Source organism: Copadichromis virginalis, linkage group LG14 (genome assembly GCF_057382275.1).
Source record: "Copadichromis virginalis isolate Kocher_CV1m ecotype Utaka linkage group LG14, C_Virginalis_male_GT1.1, whole genome shotgun sequence".
In the NCBI taxonomy this organism is placed as follows: Eukaryota; Metazoa; Chordata; class Actinopteri; order Cichliformes; family Cichlidae; genus Copadichromis; species Copadichromis virginalis.
The window spans coordinates 29,820,617-29,844,522 of NC_140631.1; the positions used below are offsets into that span (position 1 = coordinate 29,820,617).

The 23,906-nt window shown below is 40.6% G+C and overlaps 1 protein-coding gene and 1 long non-coding RNA gene across 3 annotated transcripts; one reads left to right on the top strand and one right to left on the bottom strand.

Annotated features, from left to right (window-relative positions):
* The first annotated feature begins 1,765 nt into the window (after positions 1 to 1,765).
* Positions 1,766 to 18,719, top strand: sytl2b (synaptotagmin-like 2b). 2 transcript variants are annotated; one of them, XM_085430353.1, is made up of 20 exons: positions 1,766 to 1,883; positions 3,048 to 3,200; positions 4,652 to 4,815; positions 5,122 to 5,233; positions 6,202 to 6,250; positions 6,345 to 6,447; positions 6,534 to 6,939; positions 7,021 to 7,226; positions 8,529 to 11,018; positions 12,274 to 12,387; positions 12,469 to 12,519; positions 12,814 to 12,908; positions 13,000 to 13,116; positions 14,088 to 14,257; positions 14,702 to 14,804; positions 14,905 to 15,066; positions 15,223 to 15,307; positions 16,993 to 17,095; positions 17,186 to 17,391; positions 17,952 to 18,719. In XM_085430353.1, exons 2-20 carry the CDS (start codon positions 3,100 to 3,102, stop codon positions 18,098 to 18,100), a joined length of 4,986 nt encoding a protein of 1,661 aa, XP_085286479.1. In that variant the 5' UTR covers positions 1,766 to 1,883; positions 3,048 to 3,099; the 3' UTR covers positions 18,101 to 18,719. The 2 variants fall into 2 exon arrangements, with proteins under 2 accessions (XP_085286479.1, XP_085286480.1); XM_085430354.1 differs by lacking the exon at positions 1,766 to 1,883 and having other exon boundaries at positions 3,007 to 3,200.
* Positions 18,720 to 19,977: 1,258 nt separating this feature from the next.
* Positions 19,978 to 23,906, bottom strand: LOC146694263 (uncharacterized). Its single transcript, XR_014914870.1, has 4 exons — positions 23,830 to 23,906; positions 23,574 to 23,745; positions 23,318 to 23,453; positions 19,978 to 20,600 (listed from the first exon to the last, which is right to left on the bottom strand). It is a non-coding gene; the product is annotated as an uncharacterized LOC146694263 (long non-coding RNA).

Genomic DNA, 23,906 nt, shown 5'->3' on the forward strand with positions numbered 1-23,906 from the left:
CTGGCCTTTCATCCAATATGCTCACATCTGGCTCCAAAAAAATCAATCAATCTTTCATATACAGTCTATACTTAAATCATAGTAACATACTAATAGAAACAAATTTACTCTCCAGTTTGACTGTCTTTCAACCCTTAAGTCTAATTGGAAGATATTAAAAGAATTTGTAGCTTTTGACATTAAATTTTTATGTTGATCACACCTTGCAGGGTTGGGAGATTATTTTTCCAGGGGGCTGCATGTACTAGGACTGGTGTGGAGGACCACATGGATAAACTAAACTCAGTTCTGCTCAGTATAAATTTGAATCTCTGTGAACTCATTGGTGTGGCTTTGGGGAAAATGAATTGCCCACCCGTGCTGTAGTAGGATTGGGATGCTACATCACTATTTGTGGGATATCCTGATCTCAACTGGGAGGCCAATCTGAGTCTGCTGAATATGGTTTCTTGTAGGATTAAGGGTTAAACACTGCAGATTAACATCTGTCCTGTGAACCCTCATGTCCCTAGTAGTTATCATTAATTCCTAAAGTCTATTTTAGTAGGTTTATAAAAAGATGCACACTTCTAAAGGTTTTGTGAAGAAGAGAATTTAACATTGAGACTATAATGGGTTTTTTATTCCAGGTTGTAAACACGCTCATTAGAAGTCTGTGGACATCAACTTGCTTCTGAAGCCAGTCAACAAATGGCCATTCAGTAAATTGCTGCTTGGGATGAGGGAGAGGGCTTGATGAGTTAAACACAAGGCCATCAAACAGGAAAGCTGAGTAGTGATCCTACGTGAGGCTGATTTTTAGACCACATGTATACACCCTCAGCTGCTCTGATGGAAGGCACTTAAAACAGAGGGGAGAGTGTTTCCTTTATGGGTTTCTGTCTACTTTATCTTTAAGATCAGAGACTCACCTGAAGGATCTTATCCAGCAGATGACATCCTGCTTTAGTAGACAACATAGTCACATGGTTACTAACCAGTTGCCAAAGATTTTTAAGGTCTTTGGTTCAGGACAGTTGTTTTGTTTTTTGCTGTAGGGGTCACAAGACGGTTAAATGATAAAGGGAAAAATATTCCGTAGACTAAGGTTTAATTTGCTGACTAGAGAAGTCAGAGTCTAAAATGTATTAGACCTAAATAAAATCAGCACAATTCATGAGCTATTCAAATATAAAACCTATAACAGGATTTTTGTGCAGCTTATGTCACAGTTCACTTTCCAACCGTTTTTATTTGTGCTCTTCCTAAGCTGAAAACATGAAACCAGGAAGGACTCAGGTGTTGAAACTGTGGCTGTGCCCTGAAACCACATCAGGGTCACCGTGGGAATATTTATGGTCTGCTTACTCCAAATAATTTCACAGCATTCAGAGTGCAGGCGGAAGGGAAAACAGTGCCTTGCTGTAAGCTTGTATTTGAGGTTTGGGCTGTCCTAGAGCCTCGCCTGCCCGTGAGGATGCTCACACCCTTTTGTCAAACAGACCGATGATGTCAACGTGTGTAAACTGGAGACACCTGCTGGACACTACCTGGCATTACACCACTGACTGCATAATTCATTTATATTTAAGTGTTAGATCAGTTAAAATTAAAGCTTGAATTTGACATGAAACACCCAGACATTCACTAAATAAAAATAAATATTTATATAGTTACTGAAAGTCAAATTAAAAACTGCAGCTCATGCTCATCAGATCCTCCCCATGCACGCGCTCTGAGTCCGCCCCCTCCCACGCGCATGTCCGGAGATCCGGCGCATCCAGCAGCAGGAGACCTGTGGAGGAGGTAAAAACTTTATTTCCCGTGTGATTCTCTTTTTTTGTAAAACATGAAGATGGGAAAGACAGAAGCGGGCTGTGAGAAGTCCTCAGGTGTCCTGTAAGGTAGGCAAATATAAAACACAAACAAACGATGTTTTACACTTGTTGAGTTTGAAGTGGAAAGAAAGGAAGTGACACTCTCTGGAGATTTAAGGTAAACCTCTGCCACTCACGTTAATAGGTTAACATGAGACTTCTCAGGTGTGCTTCATTTAAAACCATTTTTTACTCTATGAAACGTCCATGTGCTTAAGTTTGCTCAGCCAAAGAAAACTTTTGCGTCCGCCCTGTTGCTGGTTATCTCTGAAGGAATCATCAGCTGCACAAAGACCAGACGATTCCTCGCGTTACTGTCCAGATGTCAAAGTTTAGTGTTAAAGTATCAGCATCTCTTTCGCTTGATAAACTTTTTTATATAAAAAAGAGCACACCAGCTAAAGTTTAGCACCACTGATAGAATATTTTTTTCTCAGGCACCCTTATTACTCTAAACATAATTTGGGTACTTATTAGAGTAACAGTAAATACGTGCCTGTGGCTCATTAATATATATGACTTGCTTATATCAATAGCATCAGTGTGTAAGCAGCTGTTCCCGTGGTTAAGGAGCTGCTTACTTTCCAACCTGACCTCCTTCTTCAAAAAAGTTCCCATATTCAATATCCAGAAATTCACTGTGTGAGCTTCTATAAGATGTGACTATGAAACTACATACAAGCCAAAAAATAACAGGAGCCCCTGATTTGATCTTTAATATTGATGGTTTTGTAGGTTTAACCTTCTGTGTAAACCTTGTTAAACCTCCATCAGTCACATGATAGAACCATAGCAGTGCACTAGAAGTTTAAAGCAGCTTAAGGCAGCTATATACTTGGGTAAAGTAGAAAATATAGGAGCTACAGCTTTAACAATAACTCCTCTAATGGAATTATTTTCATTGCTTTAAATACTGGACCGGCTTCTGGTTTAAATTGGAAAAAATGGGCTCCACGTCACTCTTAATGAGAAGCCTGCTGTATAGACAGTGACCACCCTCATTAACTTCTAATGCAAACCCAGTCATTTTGTTCTATAAGCAGACCTGAAATATTAAAGAAACCACTTAGATCAGAGAAGAGCTTCTAGGTGTCACTGCTGGTAGTCCTTCAAGGGGTAAAGAGTTAAGGGTACAGCTCTAAACTTTGAGAACTTTACAGGATCTGAATTAACTGCTGTATACTTTGACAGAACCAGCAACCATTTCCACACCTGTCCGCTGAGAAAAGCAGGAGAAGGAACCATGATAGACCTGAGCCACCTGACGGAGGAGGAGCAGGCGATGATCATGACGGTGCTGAAGAGGGATGCTGAACTGAAGAAGGCAGAGGAGGAGAGAGTCAGGTTGAAATTTGAGTCTCAGTCACGTATGACGATATGAAGTCATATTTTTGGGCGTCCTTTAAGCCACTGTTTACTCGCGTGTCGCTGCTTGGCTCTGTTCTTGACATGCGCTGAGACATTTTGGGCTGACTCTTAAGTTAATGTCATGTTGTTGAGCTAATGTCATTTTATTGATTTAATAAGAACTCCCAAGTCCCTCTGTCACCCGTTCTGTGAGAAGAGGCCTTTGTCGGATCGTCAAAATAATATTTGTCTGCTCATAATCCAATAACACAGTAACAGCTTGGCTGGACACAGACGTTGCCTCCGTAGCTGAGAAACCTCAATGTGAGATGAGCAATTAGATTACAGCCAAGTCCACACGTGGGAGAGGATCATGCTGGTCTGATGGACAGGAATAGAAACCCTTAAAGGCCTCAGTGATGGGAGATGCATCAAGAGTGTCGAACGTGATGGGGAAAAGAAGTTTAATTTGGTCATATCTTTTTAGGACTTTTAAAACAGTTGACATCTGCTGTTTCCCTGTCGTCTTAGCACCTTCGGGCGGGGTCAGAACTTCCTCACTGTGCATATTCAGGGTGTGTGAAGACAAACAAGAAGCTCACATCTTCTCTGGCCTCTCCCATGTCCTGAAACAAAAGTGCACACTTCGTCTTTCAAATTGCAACCACGCGTGCAAACTATCAAAAATCCCCGATGCTGTGTACCCTGTTTTAATTTCATTTTCAAAAATCGAGAATGCCATCAAACAGCGTGCTTTTTGTTGTGGCCTTAATGCAATTGGCCGGCCTGACTTTTTCCATCAGCGGGGGGCTGAATGCTCACTGTGTCTCGGCCAGTCTAGTGTAAAAGGATTAAGCCAACAGTCTGTAATAATGTGCTACCCTTTTTTCACATGACCACCGAGTTCCTCTGTGAAGGAGGAAAGATGAGTTGGAGCAGTCAGCTCAAGGCGGAGGAATTTTTTTGTTCCCTCTTTGATTCAATTTAAAGTTGATGGAAATGTTTTCCGAATTCCTGCACAGTAAAATCAGAAGCTTATCATTAGCTTAAGCTTAAATCTGAAAAATGCTTCACACGATTAAAAACACAAAAGAGAATTTGTGTTATGTTGATTGCATTGTGAACACCTTTAAAAGATTTTTGGGAGTTTGTCTGTCCTTTCTGCGCTCTTGGCTTTGTATTTCACCCCATATTTGCAGGTTAGTCCTGCTCAAAGTGAATTAAAATGGTGTCAGATTTTTCATTCAGTGCAACCGAAAGCGAGCATTGTCTCGCTTTTGCTTTTTTTTGTGTCTGTAGCCATTCAGCAAGACGTGCCACTCAGCTAGGATTAACACACTGCATAAAAGAACTAGAAATTATACAGAAAAAACCTCTCCACTTGAGCGTTTTCACTTCATTTCTCTTTTGTTTATGTCTATTTTATTCTTTTTATTATATCCTAACAGGAAACTGGAGGACATAGTAAACAATACCTCCCAGTCTGACGCTAAACTGAAGTACCTGACAGGAGAGTGGTTTTACGAGGCCAAGTCACGCAGACACAGGGACAAGATCCACGGCTCGGAAATCATTCTGGCTTCCATGAAACAAGGAAAAGCGGCTAGTTTAGGTCTGCTCATTCTGCACTGTTCGCTAAGAGTTTTAAATGCACATTTCGTGCTCAGGGGAAAAAAACTTTTCCTCTTTTTGACCACAGCACCCTGTTATCACAACAGAGGCAAGTACAGATTTTACTGATCTGCTGGATTTAAATGTTTTAGCCTTTCGGAGGTAAATACATACAGAGTGCTGAGGTCAGAAATGAGGCCAGGAAAGAATTCCCTCTCAACGTGTGGTGAAAATCAGAATTATTCTGCTTCATCAACCTGGACAGTGTTGTTATTCACAGACTTTTCCAAACCTCTCTCTCCTGCAGATGGTTCTCTTAGACTTGACAGACCCAAGGTCGCGAGCAGTCGAGCTTCAGACATTGTTCCTCCACTGAAACCTGCCAGACAGCTGGAAGCAGAGCAGCCACAGCAGATTAGGTAAGCAGTTGTTTCCTATAGTGCTGTGCAATACTGCAAATGTTATTATGTCAACACAAAAAGGTTCAGGCATTTCTCATGTTTGAGGTCTATTCAATGATGTCCAAAACAAACTGTATATAAAAAAATTACAAGTATTGATCCTGCCGTGCTAATATCGATCTGATACCAGTACCAGCTTCACTGTGACTCGAGAAACAGACCGCGAACCAGACACTGATATTATCACTTGAGGCTGAACCAGCTCTGTTTATCTCTCTCGTCACCCTGTCAGTGTGAATATGTACTCGGAGTCTTGTGACTCAGCCTGTGTAAACATAGGTGGTGCTGACAAGGAATACATCTGTTTTATAGCCAGGCAGCGGCTACTGTACCTTCTGGGCAAAGTGTTTAACTCGATAAAACTCTCAGAGCAATTACTCCGATTGGGACATTACGAGATGTTGTTGTTATGTTTGAAATTAAGTTATGCAAAAAAAAAATGTCAGGATCGTCCTATCCTGTGGTTCTAATTTGAATGAGAAGATTGTTTTTTATTGTAAGACCTTTTGTTAATATAAGACTGGATTAGTCACACAGTTGACTGTGTAGTGAAGTCACTTTGTGCCACACATTCAGCACACTTCTGTTATAGTGCAGTCAATATTTGACTTAGCCCCTCTCAGGTATTTGCACTCTGACAGTGTTGGTTTGCAGTGCATTTATTTCCCATTGCTTCGTTACATCACATGAGATTTAAACGCAGTTAAATGAATTGCATTAGATTAATTTAATTCAGCCACAACATAGACATGTCGCAAGTGTTGTCTCATATGTTTGCTCCTTTGATGTTTGGGTGGTTTGGATGGGCAGACATCTTTTGCTTCTTTAATGTCATTACTCTTTACTGTCGCGAGTCCCAGTCATGCACGGTGTTGTTTACATATTAGATTAAAAATACACCCTTTTTTTTAATTCTTTTTTCCCAGTGATGCAGAAAAAGAGAATCAAAGTTCAGGGATTCGTTCCCCGAGAATGGTACGTGTTGAAAAACAGGCTGGACTTTCTTTTTTCCATTTCTTTTTTCCTGTTGTAGAGTTAACAGCGCATTTCATTCTTTTCTGTCTTCAAGCCGAGGAATAACCCTTTTAACCGTGCTTCCCTTGTTGTTGTTGAGCCTCCTGAAAATAATCATTACCTGTCAGCCAGTCGAGACCAGGAGTCACTGGAGACAGGTCTGAACTGAAATTTGAACATACAGATCTTTGCGGGGCTATCTGAGGGTATCCCGCAGTGAGCCTCTTATCTTTTCTGTCCTCAGAGCCCGTCTCTCCACTGAAGAATCACCCAGCAGGTGAGGCCAATCAGACATCAGAGGGCTCCTCTGTAGGTTTTAGGCCAGTGCCAAAGAAGAGGACCTTTCTCTCCAGACGTCCTCTCAGTCCGTCTGAAAGCAACGGCCTGGGGTTGGATGCTCAGCCGGGGTCAGCGGGGATTATTCCTACACCACGACGGAGGCTGCAGCGGGGATCCAGCGGGAGCTCTAATCAGTCTGGCCTGAAGAGCCAAGATGAAATACCTCAAAGAAGTGCAGTGTCTAATCAGGTAGCCCGGTCATCCACATCTGCAGATGAAAACTCCTTGCAGTCACTGTGTGACAACTCTCAGGTTTCCTCCAATTCAAGTCTGGAAAGACAGAGAAACCCAGCTTCTATAACAAGAGACAGGTCAGTGGGAAACTTATACTGGGAACCTGTAATTAAACGTTTGCATCCTTCCACTGTAACTCACAACCTGTATATTTTCAGAGTGTCCAGATACACAAGAAGTGATGCGTCCACTGAGACGGGACCATCGCAGAGGAGTGAAGAACGAGATGACCAACCTCAAAGAGAGCTTCCACCTTTGAATTTTGTCACGCTGCCTACCACCAACATTCAGGACAAAGAAAACAACAGCCGTGTGGGGCCAGCGATGAGGCAGGAGGAGCTGAGTTTGCCCCAAAACATTGTGGGTAAGTTCAGTAACAAGGTACGACAGGGCAGGGCTTTCAGGCATGTATTCCTCTTTCAAGGATTGGAGGAGATGAAAAGAGGTGAAAGTTTAAAAAAAAATGAATAAAATCAGAGAAAAGTCTGAAAAACTGACATTTTTTGGGGGGAAATATTGTTTTTTCATTCTTCATCTTTTATTTATCTTGTGACCCCGAGTGTATCTTCCATTCTGGTATTTTCCAGCAAATCCAATTTAACTCCACTGTGGACGACTATCTAACATACTGATTTGTAGCAAGTATAATAAACACAATATTCACCATTTGAATATTTAAGTACTAAGATTCAAGAATGAGCTCTAAACCATAATTAGGAAAATAAGATTATCTGAATGTATTGGGCAATAAAACAAATATAAGACACAATTAAAAGGGGCGATCGCCTGAATGAAAAATCGAGGGTTTGCTAAGGTCAGCAAGTTTTATCACCCTCTTAAAATGTTGTTAAAATGTTTTACTTTAGACTAAATATGAAATCACACTGCCATCAATATAGCAACACCGCAAAGTTATACTGCTATATGAGGTCCATTTCCCCTTCAGGGTCATCTTATTTTCCGCCTCTGCAAGCTTCCAGCACTCCTACAGTACGCAAGCACTCCTCATGCACTCACACATCTGTGATTTCACCAGAAATTTAACCTCAAATTCAGGTTTAAGGTAACCCGACATTCATGCCGGCGATCATCACCGGTGAAGGAGAGTCTAAACTTGAAGGCGACACATCAAATTAGGAGCTTATCTGAGAGAGAGTCAGTGTTTTGCTTTGTTTTTCACATTTTCTCTACTGTGTGCTGTGAATTTAGTGAGTCAATGTTGAACTCTCCTGTAATGTACCAGGGCAGCCGAAGGAGAACATTGCACCGGCTTATAACAGATAAAAGAAAGAGACAAATTCGGCTCCCACCAACTTAAAGATGAGAAATTTGAAGGTCAGAACCTTTGGGGGCCTTTAAACTTAACTTAATGTGTCAAAACTTCAGGAGATCCAGCAAGCATCACAGTGAACTTGACTTCTGTAGAGTGACTTTAAAAACACAGGAGTGCTGGAATAAGTCCAGAGGTGAACAAGGAGAAGACCTTGAAGGGCAGAGAGCTGAAATTGAAGTCAGAAATGCTTTTTCCTCAGTGGGTTGTAGCGCTCTTTGGTCACACCTTGTACACTAATACTGTTTTATTTATTCATTAAATTGATGTTGTAATCCCGCCGCTTATTGAAGTAGAGCCAAGTATCTAATTCTATTTCCCCACGTTGCTTTTTAGATCCAGATCTCCCTGTATCCTATGATCTCAACTTCGTTGATAAGTCTCATCAGCAAACCCAGAGGTCAAATCATGCAAATGTGTTTAAGCTATCCACTCAGGCCACCAGTCCCACTGGTGAGGATGAGGAATCCATTGCAAAGGTGCTGGAGTGGTTCAGCCGCAGCACGGACAGCAGCGATTGGCTAAATTCAGACGATCCAGTGGTTACAAAGAGCCCTGACAAACATGTGGAAGTTAGTAGATTAAGAGCTGAGGATTTATTGTCGAAAGATGCTGTGGATATGATAAGTGACAGGAAAAAGGAAACGCTTGAAACAAAGAGGAATCATTTACAAAGACAGATCAACAATGACAAAGAGCTTAGAGCCGCTGACAGAAGAGGCAGCAAGGAAGTGATTGAATCACAAGAGGAGGTGAAGACGGGTACCAGAGAGAGAATGCATTCACAAGATGTGAAAGACGATGCCGATGAAAGCCAACCACCTAAAATATCTCATCTGAAGTCGTTCTGGGAGAAAAGCAATACAGGCCCTAAAATACTCATTGGGAAGTCGGTCTCGTCTGGCGACAAAGGTCAAAAATCTGCTCAGCTGACGACAGAGAAAAGGTCTGATATGGCGTTGGTTCCTGGAATATACAGCGGGAATGAGATTTATGATAAATACGCTTCAAATCCAAGTGATGAAAGAGAGCAGCAGCTGCTAATCACTACAGATGTAGGAGAGAGTGTTCATTTAAATAACCACCAGCAAGCAGACAATCTGGTGATTAATTTGCCCCAAGAGGGTAATGATGATTCAACATACAAGTCAGATTATTTGATGTTGCTGTCCAGTGAGAGAAGAGGTTCAGATGCTGAGGTTTTTTGCACAACAAGAGCACCGGCAAGGACGGCCATCAGTCCAGAGTCTGAGAGCATCTTTTTAATCAAACCTGACAGCTTTTCTGAACCAAGAGAAGTCCTGCTGCCAGAAGAGCTCTCAAAAAGTCTCCCCGTGTCTCAGCTGGATACAGACCTTCTAACAAGGGCCAGCCTGGATTCTGAGAAGCTCTGTTTAACCAGAAACAATGTGTACATGGACTATAAGCAACCTGGGAATGATGTGCAGATCACCACAAAAGCACAAATTCAAAGAGGTTCAGGTGAGGATAAAAGCATTCATTCGAGCATGTCTCCAAAAAGAAAAGAGGACTCATCCAATAAAGACAGGACTAACAGTCCTCATCTAAATAGGCAGGCGTTGCAAAACCAAGAAAGCACTGCAGAGCGAATAAAGCAGCTCAAATCCTTCTGGGAGCAGGAGAGGAACAAGCCCATGTTTTATACCGGCAAACCTAGAGCTTTCGGAGATGGTAAGGTGGCTCGTGGAGCAAATCAGGCGAAACTGAATAAAAGATTCACAAAATCAGAATATGACCTGAGGTCAATTGGCAATGAGTCAGGCAGTGACGATGAAAACTATGACAAAAATCATCAAAATTTTTCTATTATGCCGCTGAATCAGAGAATAGACAAGCTGTCTCCGAGCCTCGGCACAAGCCGGGCCCAGTTTAACACTCTACGCGAGTTCTGGGATGAGGCCACATCAGACTCCAAGGGATCATTTTCCTTTGACAAACCCAAAAGCCCCAAAAGGAAAGAGGGAATAAGTGCTCAGCTGTCGTCTCAGGACGTAAAGGTTGTTGATCCAGAGATTTACAGACTATCCTCTGCTGTCGAGAAAACAAGACCAGCCGTGATGAAATCATCTCCACCTCCTCTGAATCGATCAAAGTCGCCACATGACAGACAGATGGGCTCTGGGTCCAGAGCACTGGGTGATGGCAAAAACAACCCACCTAATTATAACTCAACTGAGTCAGGCCAACAAAGATTGTCCAGAAAGAGCTCAAAAGATTCCAGCAGAGAGGAGAAAACTTCAAAACCACAAAACAGCTCAGGAAAAGAGAGTCGTATTCCTAAGAGCAGAAAAGACAGCTTTGGTTGTTCGAGCAGTCGGGGTAATTCTATGCGCCGCGCCACCAGCATGTTCGCTTTGAGCATTCCCGATGAAAAAGATCAAAGCAAACTGAAAATGGATGTCAGCCCTGTTCACTCTCAGAGCAGAAAGCAAAGGCAGAACCCTGAGAAAGCTATAGTGCCGAGACGATCAGAGGAAACGGAGGCTCTGACTCCACGAGCACGCGCCTTTGTTCCTAGAGACTACCGGCACTACCTGGGGATGACGGATAAGACCAGCGTCCACACCTCACTCGCTCCGGCCGTGAAGGACGAGGGGTCAGAGGGCAAATCTGGGTATGAACTGGATCTGACTGGGCCGGTGAGGGCCAGCACACCGGTTAGCTCTGAGGAGCGATACAGCAGGAAGGTCAACAAGATGAGTCAACGCCCCCTGTGGGCAAACTACAGCAGCTCAGACACTGGCCAGGAGTCCTCTGTGAGCAGCACGTCAGAAACCTGGTCCAACTCGAGAAACAGTTCAAATCGTAAGCACCAGTTTTCAATCTGATGTTTTTACTTTCTACTGCAACTCAAAACAAGAACTTCTCTCTAAAATACATGTCGTCATAAAGTGTTTTTTTTTCTTTCCTTCAGCTACAGTTATGCTTGAGAAAATAGTGGTTGAACAGTGCACTGCAACTGCTATGACCTTGTGATATTGTTACCTTTTGAAATGGGTCATTTGAATAGCCCAGACAGAGACTGTCTATAAGTAGAATACAACCAGCAGTCCCTGCTTCAGAGAGACGCATCGCAGACCAGGTGTGCTCATGTAAATTACAGTAAATCCAAGGTGGCCCGGGATTGTTTGAAGATGGATTATCCTCGCGTCAGGTGATCTGTAGCAACCTATGGGTGACATCTGCAAATAGTACCAGTGGGTTGCTGGAAACATTTAAAGAAATTGAAATGAATTAGTTTGCATAAAATAAACCAGAAAATAAATAAACGAGCATCCCTCCCATTCATCGCAAATATCAATCTATTTTTTTTCAACAGCTGTTTTGTGTAGGTCGTACTCCTGTGTGTACACTCCGATACAGTTTGTCATCATGGCTTGGATCCAGCTGTGTCCTTGACATTGTGTCCGTGTCGGGTTATCTGTGTTGGCAACAGCAAATCTCAGTAAACAGACTGTGTACCTGCAGTCAGCTGTCTGTGTTTAATTTGTGGGCTGGGTAACTTAATTAAAAAGCAAAAACAAAACAACATTTCACCAACAGTAGTTTTATAGTGCTATATAGTATTCTTCAAACCTCAAACCTTGAATTGTTTAAAGGTTAATTTCTTTTCTTTTGTATTTTCATTATTACCTCATTGTAAACCTCAAACTTCAAATACTTCGATTTTCATTTGTGGATTCAAAGTAAATGGAGCTGCAATAATCAGCTGATCAAAAGCTGTTTCATAATCAGCTGTCAAAGATTAGCAGATTAGCCTCTTGTCTTTGCATTGCAATGCCGTTAACCGAAAAACACTGTAGTGGGATACTGTGATTGCCATTTTTCACATGCTTCTGGGTTTTTTTCCTAGAACAGTTTAAAAATATTTCAGACTATTTATCATTCAAATAAGAATAGATAAACCTTATTTATACCTTTTGTCAAGTCTAAAAGTTTCCTCCACGCATCCAGGATCCAGACGACAGCCATTAATCAGTGCCCTTAATTTGCTTCATGGTGCTTTCTCAGCTTTCAAGACCATTAATCAGTTAATCAGAGCGTTTTGCGCTGATTGCAGGTGAAAATGATGACTGTGACCAAAATCCTGTAAGGAAAGCACTGCGGCGAGCAGAAGCACGGCCCAAAAATCTGGCTAAAAGTATGGAGGATATCACCGCATCATTATCACCACGTGAGCATGTTCTCAATGCTAAAGCCCGAATCTTCCATTTGTAGACACAATTTGAGATGACTGTAATTCTGTTTCTCCAAGGACAAGAAAGAAGACAGGACTCAACTTCTGACCTCAGGCGCGTTAACGATGGTAGAAACTGCCTTTTTCCTTTCAGAAAGGATTTTATTGCCAAATGTTGAGCAGATTTACAACATTAGGAACTTTATGCGAGACATGATAAGACAAATACTTATCTTATTTTATCCTTCTGAGAACCAAGGGAAAAAAGTATCTCTCAGTTTAACTTTTTCTCTGATTTTTGTGTCTACTACAGAGGACATGCATAATTAGGCTGGGTCTCCGGAGGATATACATTTTCTTGCGATCATAGCGGAAATTTAATCAGTATTTTAATCTTCTGCTTCCCAACTAACCACGCTCTAGCTTCTGTTATCGCATCACCCTCCTCGGCCTTATTTTCGGATCCAGACCACCTGAAGAAGATGAGCAAATCAGTTCCTTCATTCTTACAGAAGGAGGTAAAATGACTTCTTGCATCTTTTAGTCCTGTAGAAAAAAGCCTGCACTGCATCTTCGAGCACAGAGCTTTGTTTGCTGTCTGTGTTGTAGGATCCTGGCGAAACCACTGACTCCACCTGCGAGGACAGTTACCCCCGAGAAAGACTAATAATGGGCAGCTCAATGTCTAACCTCACCATCTCTTCTGGCAGGCCGTCTGTGTCTTCTGTATGTTTATACACAGCAGAATGCATCGCTTTGCATGCGCATTTTTCCCATTCACTTATCTCTCACTTTAACTGCGCTGCTTCTTGGCTTTAAGCTGAACTAGAGAAACCTTTTTCCACAACAAAAGCTTTAAATTAACAATACAGGTGTACTGAAGGCTGCATTCCACTTAGCATTCATGCTATTGCTGGCACAGCCGCCAACATGTCGTGGCCTACAGTGATACACTGACCTCATTCTTTTGTAAACTTTGTTTAATATGAGCATTAATCATCAGTTTTCTTATACTTTGAATATTATGTGAAGTAGAATATCTCCAGTTGTATTGATACTGACATAAATAAATGTTTCTACCACCACTGCCCCCATGTCGGGATGACAGCCAGAATCAGAAAGATCCCAAAGCTGCCAAGCATCTGTGCACTGCACCTCAGCTGAACAGTGGGAGGCTAACCAGACGTGAGCAGATGTGCATTAGCTAAACAAAGTTGGTCTTCAGCCAAATCTTCATTAGTGAACACTTTTAATCAAGCGTAAATTTAAATTTTGTTGTGATTTTACCACTTCTCAGGCCTTAGGAAGCTCCAGTGAGCCCTGGAGCAACAAATACTGAAATGCTGAGTGAGATATGAGGTTTGTCAAGTAGGGCTTTTTTTAAAGCTTATCCATAGAGATGATTTTAAAGGAGAAAACTGATAGCTCTAAAAGAAATTTGAATCCTCCCCACACCTTAGTGCAGTTCACAGCAACTTTCCAGCGCTAAGGTTTGTAGCACTGATCAGGTCAAAGTATAGAAAAGTGCACTAACAAGAACTCCGGTCACTGTTTGTACCTCACACATTCCTTCTCCGTCTGTACCTGCTGCACAATAAAACTCAATAACCAAAAGCTCAAACATGCATGCATCAGACAGTCTTCTGCTTTGTTTTATAATAAACAATGTTTATCTTCATGTTTGCGTATGCTTTCAGCTAAGTGGAAGTGTGATGACCATGTACAGTGCAGACTTTGCGAATGTGGAGGTCCAGGGAAGCATCCAGTTCTCCATCAACTACGTCCAGCGGCTCAGAGAGTTTCATATTTTTGTGGCCGAGTGCCGAGACTTGGCTGCTGTAGACCCGAAAAGGGGCCGCTCAGATCCGTGAGTGCTACTTCCATACTAGATTATAAACCAATGAAAGGAAACGTGATATTCCTGCATCATGTTTTCACCTGTCCCCACCAAAAAAGGACTCCAGGTTTCTTTTAAGTCACTGTAAAATAATAAAGAGGGGCATATACAGAGTATTGACTGTATATAAGAGATGGCTGTAGCCACTATAGCACTAGCATTTACCTGCAATATAGCAAAGTGGCAAGGTCAGAACAACAGTACATGTGGTTCATGATGTTTCCTCAGCTTTCACTAGAAACTTGAAGTATAAGAAAGTTTGTTTTTTTTCTTAACTTATTGTATTTATCCATTTCTACTATATTCTGTCACCATATCACACAAAAGTTATTATTCATTTTAGCCCATTTTTGGCCACTAACTGTGACTACTTCCTCCATATATTCTGTAAGATTTGTTTTCTTTCCTTTTAAGGTATGTCAAGAGCTACCTGGCGCCCGATAAAGCTAATCTCGGAAAGAGGAAAACATCGGTAAAAAAGAAGACGTTAAACCCGACTTTTAACGAGATCCTCAGAGTAAGAATATGTGGATATTTTACCAACACACAAATATTCCCACACCGTAAATCTTGCCTGACAGCAAATAAAAGCGCCCTGCTCTTTCCTATCCTCCCAGTATCGAGTTCGCATGGAGTATCTCAGGACCCAGACACTCATTCTTTCTGTTTGGCATCATGACACGTTTGGCAAGAACAGTTTCCTGGGCGAGGTAGACGTGGAGCTGTCGAAGTGGGACTTTGACCACACCCAGATGAACTACTTAGCCCTGAAAGCCAGGGTAAGAAAAAAAGATAAACACACACAAAGGCTTCTTTATCTGCGACATTGTTTTCTCATCGCATAACGCCGGTTTATCTGGAGAATGTGGTCCGTCCGCTCATTTATTTTCCAGAGTCTTGTTTGAGTTGGTAATGTAATGTCTCCCGTGTCTTAGGCGACGCCCACGCTAGCGCCATCAAATGACCGAGGAGAGATGAAACTAGCCATACGTTTCCTGCCACAGATCATCCACAGCGAAGGTCTGCAAGTAATCCTCCTCTGTTTTTTATATTAGATTAGCAGTATTGTTTACAGTAGCACAGCAGCCTCTCTCACCTGTTTGTCAAAGCTTCTGTTATTCTGACATAGAGCCAATCAGAAGAAAGTCGGGTTAAAGGGAGACGTGTTAAAAAAGACTTGTGTAACACCCTGTCCTCACATACATGGGTATTTTTCTTTGCATTTTGACTTTTGAAAAACTTTTTTTGGCTGAAGATTTTCATACTCTGCATTTCCTTCTGTGCGAGGAAACAGATTTTGTCCTATAACGTCAAAGGCATGTGCCTTTTTTCCTTTTCTGACATCAGACTGCACAACACATCATTTGTTTTATATGAGGCGATTTCCTGCAGTGGCAGACAAAGGGGCGACCGTGGCTCAGGGGGTTGGGAATCGCATCTGTAACCGGAAGGTCGCCGGTTCGATCCCTGGGCTCTCTGTCCTGGTCGTTGTGTCTTTACCCTACTTGCCTACTGGTGTTGGCCAGAGGGGCCGATGGCACGATATGGCAGCCTCGCTTCTGTCAGTCTGCCCCAGGGCAGCTGTGGCTACAACTGTAGCTTGCCTCCACCAGTGTATGAATGTGAGAGTGAATGAATAGTGGTATTGTAAAGCGCTTTGGGTGCCTTGAAAAGCGCTATATAAATCCAATCCATTATTATTATTAAAGGCAAGATTTTAATATCTGCAGTTGCATGAATAGAATATGGATGTCAGTGTTTCCCCTGATGTTTAGGAGAAGTTGAACCTCACTCTTGAGTCAAATGTAAAACTCAAGCCTTCCGCTTGGCTTCTGATTGGCCAAGATTTCTACATCACCAAATGCTTGATGTTTTTAATCTGGATGGAGATATTTTTCACAGTGCTTCTGTTTTTTCTTAAAATGATGAAAGTTGACACCTGCCCATCTAAAAACAAACAAACCATGTAATGTGAACGATAAATAAGAATTATTTTGAACTTTTAATCATGTATGAGTATAAAGGTGGAGTTCTTAAGGAACTCTTTGTTTTGAGTGACCTAGCCAAAGTTTGGACTTAAATCTGATTGGTGTGACCTTAAAAGCCTTTTCATGCTTTAAAACCTTCAACTGTGGCTTGCTTAAAACAATTCTGCAAAGACGAACGAGCCTGAATTCCTCCACAGTGATATGAAAGGCTTATTACCAGTTATCACAAGCGCTCGATTGCAGTTCTTGCTGACACGGGTGCCAGAACTAGTTATTAGATTTAGGGGTGTAATTACTTTGCCAGGTAGGTTGGTAAACTCGCCCAGAAGGGTGATGACAATATCCCATCAGCCTTTTGCAGCAGAGGAGTAAAAACTGCATTTTGTATTTCCTTGGGTTATATTTGTCTAATATTTAAAATGTGTTTGATCTGAAACGTTTAACAAATATGACAAATATGTAACAAACCAAAGAAATCGTGCACAGTAAATACTTTTTCACAGCACTATAGCTGACTATCACTGTACAAAGTGTGTGCAAGAATCAACCTAGATTACCAGTTAAATAAAAGCAGGAAAGAAAAGCATCATTTAAATCCAGTAATAAAATGTTATGTATTAACCTCCCTTACTGCAGTATGTTTTAGTTTTTAAGTTCAGTCTTATACTTGTGTAGAAATACCAGAGTCATAAAAATGTAATGTCATTTTCTTTAAAGGTGTAGCTAAAGACAGTTGCAGCACTGGAGAGATTCACATTTGGGTGAAAGAATGCAAGAACCTGCCTCTAATCAGGGCTACCATCGACCCATATGTAAAGTGGTATGCACAGCTGATTCATCTCAAGTTAGTTATTTAAGGGGTTCTTCTGTATTAGTCACGACATGTTTTCTTCTGCCTGCTCATTTGAAGCTTCGTCCTGCCAGACACGAGCAGGAAAAGTCGCCAGAAGACGCGTGTGCTGCGGAGGACGGTGGATCCGGTGTTTAACCACACGATGGTGTATGATGGCATCAGAGAGGCTGATCTAACAGAGGCATGCGTGGAGCTCACTGTGTGGGACCGAGACAGGCTCGCAAGCAACCTGCTGGGGGGCCTGAGGCTGGGGACTGGAACAGGTAGGCTACTGATGGAAGAAGTACTTGTGAAAATACGCAACCTGATGAGATACACTCAGCGGCCGCTTCATTAGGTACACCTGTTCAAGCACTGCAAATGCAAATATTGTATTGGCGACACATGGTATCAGCTCGGTGCTTTCAGTCGTGTAGACATCATGAAGACAACCTCTGTTAGATGGGATAGACAAAGTTTCCAGCTGTTGTGAAGTTATTGGAGCTTTGATGTTTACATTATGAGTGAAAGCAGTAAGACTTGCTCATTTTAGTATATATATATGTGAAATGTCTTTAATCTTCAATGCTTTGATCATTCTTGTTGGCTGGTTGCATGCACAGCCTTTATAGTCTGCGAAACATAAAAGTGTGCAGAATGTAATTTTCAAAAACAGAATGACATAATGTGAGTAGTGTTTCTAGATCAAAGTGTGTAGAAAGAAAACAAAGGCTTTATATGATGTAGATAAGAGCTAATTATTCTAAGAAATTTAACAGTTTCATGCTGGAAAGATGATTTTTATTTTTTTTTTGGTGCTTTTTTTGTCTCTCTCTCTCTGTAGGCAGAAGTTACGGAGCAGTGGTGGACTGGATGGACTCGAGTCCTTATGAGGTGGCGCTGTGGGAGCGCATGATGGCTACCCCGAATGAATGGGTGGAAGCCGTACTCCCGCTGAGAATGCTGAACTCTGCAAAAACCGCTTTCAAATAAATATCTCAAACTGTGACGAGATTACAGACGAGTATAAAGTAAAACTGCTTTTACATTTCAAAGTTTAAAAATAAATGAAAGGCAGCAGAGTGAAACACTGGAGTCATCAGTTTGGCAGAAATTTTACAGAAACCTGTGGGCCACCCAGCATAAAGGTGGTATGAACACTTAGAGAAACCTCTGGAGGGTGAGTTTTGTTTTTAGACTCATATTCTTACACAGCTATGAGAATTAAGAAGAGGATCGACCAATGCCGACATTATTTTTATAATTCCAGCACCTTAAAGTTGTTTGTTCTGTTCTAATGCGACACAGTAACATCACTTTCACCTGGTCTTTTGCCGAACATTAATAAGACACTGGGTATTTTTTATTTGTATTGTTATTTGGAAGAACTTACACTTAGTATATACCACAAGTTATCAATGTTATATCACCTGGAAGTGCCAATATAGCCTTTGTTTACTTAGCTGAGTCTTCAGAAAACATGGCTTCTTGGACTAACAATTATTGACAGTATTTTCAAAAATATAATTCAATCCAAAGACAGGTGTGATGAACTGTTAAAGTGCCGTGTTAATTATATTAACCACAAGTGCAATAAAAGACATTTAATACAGATCATTTGAACAAGTCTGTCTTTTTTAATTGTTCAGTAAATTATAAGAAATGTAACATTTAACAGCAGGTTTTTCTTAGTGTTTTTTGTTGAGCTCTGAAATATCTCAACTGTTTTTGTACAACCGTTACAGATGACAACAAGCCAGTGCACTTCTACTGCCGGTCCCAGGCTCAGATAAATGTGGAGGGTTGTCAGTGAAGGTATTTTGTGTAAACTCTATGCTACTGTTGGACAAAACCAAAGGAGGAGTGGGGTGGCGGGTGCTTGGAGGCAGTGAGAGAGAAGGAAAGGTTGATGTATAGAGGTGGTAGTAGGGATTTTAAAAGTAGCTTTAAATGTAGAGAATTAGCTTATGTGATGTGGAGTCCTACAGAGGTGTAGGTATGCGCTGGAGAAACAAGGAATAAAGGTCAGTTGAAGCAAGAGAGGGTATACGCATCGATAAGAGGGAAGCTGTCATGGTCTGGCAGAGGCAGACTGTATGGAGTGACGCAGAGGACCCAAAATGCAGACAAACTAGAGCGTGGAACAAAACTTGAATTAACAAAAAGCGAGCTGTTTAATGAGGCTGGTAAAAAAGGTACAAACAAAGGGCAAGGCAAACTGAAATAAAACTAAGATTAACCTAAACTGGGAGAACTAAACAAACAACATGAACCATGGCATGGCGAACAAGGCGTGAACAACAGACAACCTAACAAAGAATGAACAGAAACACAGACTAAATACACACAAGGGTAATTAGGGGAAGTGGAAACACATGGGGAAACAGCTGACACTAGTCATAACTAGACATAACAAGACAAAGGAAGCAAAGCTGACTACACTGACATAGGACACAGACCTTCAAAATAAAACAGGAAACATGAGACGCGGACAAGACAATATAAACTTGACAACATAAGACACGCAGCATGAAACAGGGAGAGGGAAACTTAAATACAGGGGTAGAAAACACAAAGAGAAACTAATAAACAAATGAACTTAGCTACCCTACAGAACTTAAACATAACATCCAAATAAACTAAAACTCAAAACGCTGGGTCAACAGACCCAGGAACGCGACAGAAGCAGGTGTAACAATGAAGTAGCAGAACTGGGTGAGTGGGTGGAGACGAGCATCAGCAGTGATTTGTGACAGAAGGACAGATATGATGTATGGTTTGGAGACGGTGGCACTGATAAAAAAGACAGGAGGCTGGGATGATGTCAAGATATTCATTTAAAGTGACCGGGAAGGACATGGAAAGGAGTATTTCAGAGGCTCAGCTCAAGTTGAGTGGTTTGGCAACAAAGTTACATTTTCTCATGCTGAATAAATGTCAGGTTAACTTGTTCATAGATTAACTTTTGTTTTGGATCCACCGTCAATAAACTTTAACTTCTCTTGATGTTTCTGACAAATTACCTGCAAATGTTGAAACGGGTTAATATTCTAAACCTACATACAGGACAGACGCGTACAGAGCAGTATGCACATCAGCAGGTAAACCTTTGTTGTTGTTGTTTTGTCATTTTGTTAACAGCAAGAAAGTTAAAATAATATTCCTTATTTTCCAACCCCAGTTTATAATATGGAACATTTAACATTGAATTCAATGTAATCCAACTGCTAAAAAAGTTGCACTAAATATTTTTTTCCAATGCATAAAATATGAACTATTATCTTCAAACTGCAGTAAATAATGAGCCTAAATAATGGCTGACCAAACTGACATTTCTTTTTTTCAGCATTACATATTTTTAATCAATATTCCTTCATGACTGGGGGACATAATGGAATGACTGTTTTTCAAATGGACAGCAAAACAGTTATGATGACACTGCACACAGTTACAAGCATTACAGGGATCCTTTTGCGCTTCAACAATGGAGAATCTGTATGAGGAAAAACACAAAAAACATCAGGACTTGCATTTTTATACTGAAAAATGTTGCATATTTAAAGGGAAAGAGGCCCATGGGGGGTTTGTTGGCTTTTGTCAAAGCAAAACATTACAGGTACATACAGTTAGAAGAGTGGATTTTCAGAGAAAAGGCTGCGCCCGAGGTGGTAAAGAGTAACTAAGACTATGTAGGCATGACTTCTAGACTTCTCTCGCCTCTTTTCTCAGTTCATACATCTTCAGTTCCTGTAAATCCCTCTCACCATACATGCAAATTGAGGACAAGACATAAGGAGAGAGTTGTCTTTAAAGCTGTGCCAAATAAATAAACTAATAAATAGTTTTTCAAGCCCAACTATATTTTATGATATCAAATGTGATTGGAGTTTAACAGTGTTTCTGAGAACTTGTATGTGGAGCTTCTTTTGATCATATTCACATCAAAATGTCAGGGTATCGGATATCAAACCAACTTTTCCTACACCAAATCATCTTTAAAACCTAAAAAAAAAAACTGAGTACTTGTTAGCATGTCTTCTACTTCCTGTCATGGTTTTATGTCTTATCTCGTTTATGCTTCACTGTTTAAAACATAAAGGATGCACCTATACACCCTGCATTAGAGCTCTATTTCAACTGTTCTATTTTATGCAGAGGAAGAATCAAACAATATGTGGATGCGCACGGACCCTGAAGCCGAAAGCTCAGGTTAACAAAGAGACAATGCCACTGTGATGATACCTAACACTGTAGTTTTAGGTTGATCTAGTGCAAAGAAGTCCAACTAGCTTTGTAGTATGCGCCTATGATTGGTTAAGGTGGAGAAGCTGATTGGCCAGCATCTGGTACATTCAGGAAGTAATGATGTATCACCGTTACAAGTTTAGCTGTGAAGCAAACTGGCTGAAGATGATTTGCAGTTAGATATTTTCTCGAATGCTCCAGATGCAGGAGGTCAGAGTCTAAAGGAGCTGATTTGGTCAGCTAAACCAATGAGCTATTACCACAAAACACATAAAAAATGTTACTGAACTAAGGTGATACATGTGTAAATAGAGACTGTACATACACGTAAATACAGATACACATGTATATACGGTGCAGATATGAACATATGCAAACACAAGCCGGCAACAAATAAAAGACACTAATATAAAGCTTAAAAGACTTTTTAAAAGATGTTTGGTCATACAGCTTTAATACGCAGTGACACTGATTCTTAGGTATAATTCTTTGCAAGCAATTTAACACTTTTCTTTCAAAACGTATTCCTCCCATAGATGTGAAATTGCGTTGGTATTCAGTAACAAAGGACATCGCATGCATTTCCCATCATTTGATATGTGCACTACGAATGGAGGTATTGTCACCATTAGAGGTAACCACTCCCATCAGATGAGCTTTGTTTTATTTGAGGAAAAGGTCACGATTCAGAACAACATGGTACTGATTTACACTAAACGCTTCCATTTAAGACGCCAAGTGGACCAAACAATAGCAGCAAAGTGCCTCCGACAGGGCAGAGCAGAGCAAACAAAGCCCTCACTGTAGGGTTAAGGGTCTAATAGTATTCAAACATAACTTTTTCACATGTGAATAAACATACATGTAATTATTAACATTATAAACGAATGCCTGGATTTTTGTACTATTGTAACAAAAAATTTGTACAATTTTATGACATATTAAAATAAACTTGTGCAATTGGACCTTTCCCTTTCTTTTTGGTTTCAATATACTGGACCAGAGTGATTTAGTGGTTATGTTTTTTCTAAATTTGTGTTAGAAATTTCTGGTTAATTAAATGAAGTGCATCAAATTGTCCAATCAGAGCACTTTCCATGGAACAAGCTCATAACGGTTCAGAAAATATCTTCTGCTCTGTGCTCAGTTTGATGTTTGTCGTGATCTAAAAGTCCTCAACAATGAATTCATCCATTTCAATTAAACCTACATGACCATTTTATGAGTTGTGCAACTTCACACATCACATTCAACACAGATTCTTAGCATCAAAGACTGAGTCAGCTGGCAGATATACAGAAAAATCTAAAGGAAAGAACACCAGTAATGTTAATTAACTGGTTCGTTTTAAAGCTAATTTTGCTTTTAAAAGAAAAATAAACTTTTGATCTAAAATCAAAAGAGCCAAAAACAAAACTGCAAAAAAAAGAGAAAGAAAATTAGCCTCAAAACATGCTTGAGCCTAACAATACAGGGCACACAATCTATTATAAATGTGTTAACAATGTTTTTCTTGCATTTATAAAATTATACAACTAAAAATACATTTAAAAAATGCATTACTAAGAAAACAGAACAATTATGAAGTGAAGCAAAAATGTGTATTCAGAGGTTTTGGCCTGTTTTGAAACAGAGTGGCTATAAAGCTTTGAATTCTTGCTGTTATCGTGTAAATTTGTTAGAATTAGTTAGAATCAAAAGGATGCAACTGTGATAAGAAAACATACAGCAGCCTAACGGGTCTAAAAAATGACAATTTTTTAATTTAATTCTGACTGTTTGGAATGGATTCATAATGTGAAGCTTGAATGAATGAATCTGAATGCTCACGACTGAGCCTTCAGAGGGTTAATTTACCCCCAAAATATTGTAAATGTATATATTAACATATATAATACTGTCTATCTTCTACTTTGTTTCCTTTTATGTTTGTGCTGTTATTTACTGCCAAGTACGAAAGCATACCTATGCTACTCAACACAAGTGTCATTGCTTTCCTCCTCTGGCTTCTCACGTGGATGGCAGGTGAAGTTACTATAGTGCTCTCTGACACGTATTTGTTGACCTTTCTCTTGCACAGTCTCTCAGAAGATCCAAATTTCTGTCAAAAACATGAAAAACTGCAAAACAATCTTCAAACAGGTAATGGAAATGTTCACAGAACTGAGCAAAAGTTAAAGACATAATATTTTAAAGATCAAAGTCTATGAAGTGAACTTACAGACAGTAACGAGCGACGTTTAGACACCTCACAGAGTCTGGTGACACAAAGCAAATAGAAAGTGGAAACTGTCTCATACTCATTGTCCACCAATCTGAAGGCTTCAAAGGAGAAAAGCGCCTTTTGCGACACCCCATTGATCTCCACCATAGTTTGCGCATCCCGTGTATACCTAGTAAAATAATAAACATGTACTTGAGAAAGCTTGAAATGTGTCAGTGTGTAAATGGGTACATATTACATTTATCTCACTCACCACACAAACAGGCCATAATGGCCGCTTTGCATTGGACTTGGACTTGTTGTTGCAAAGCATCATTCCAGCAGCACATT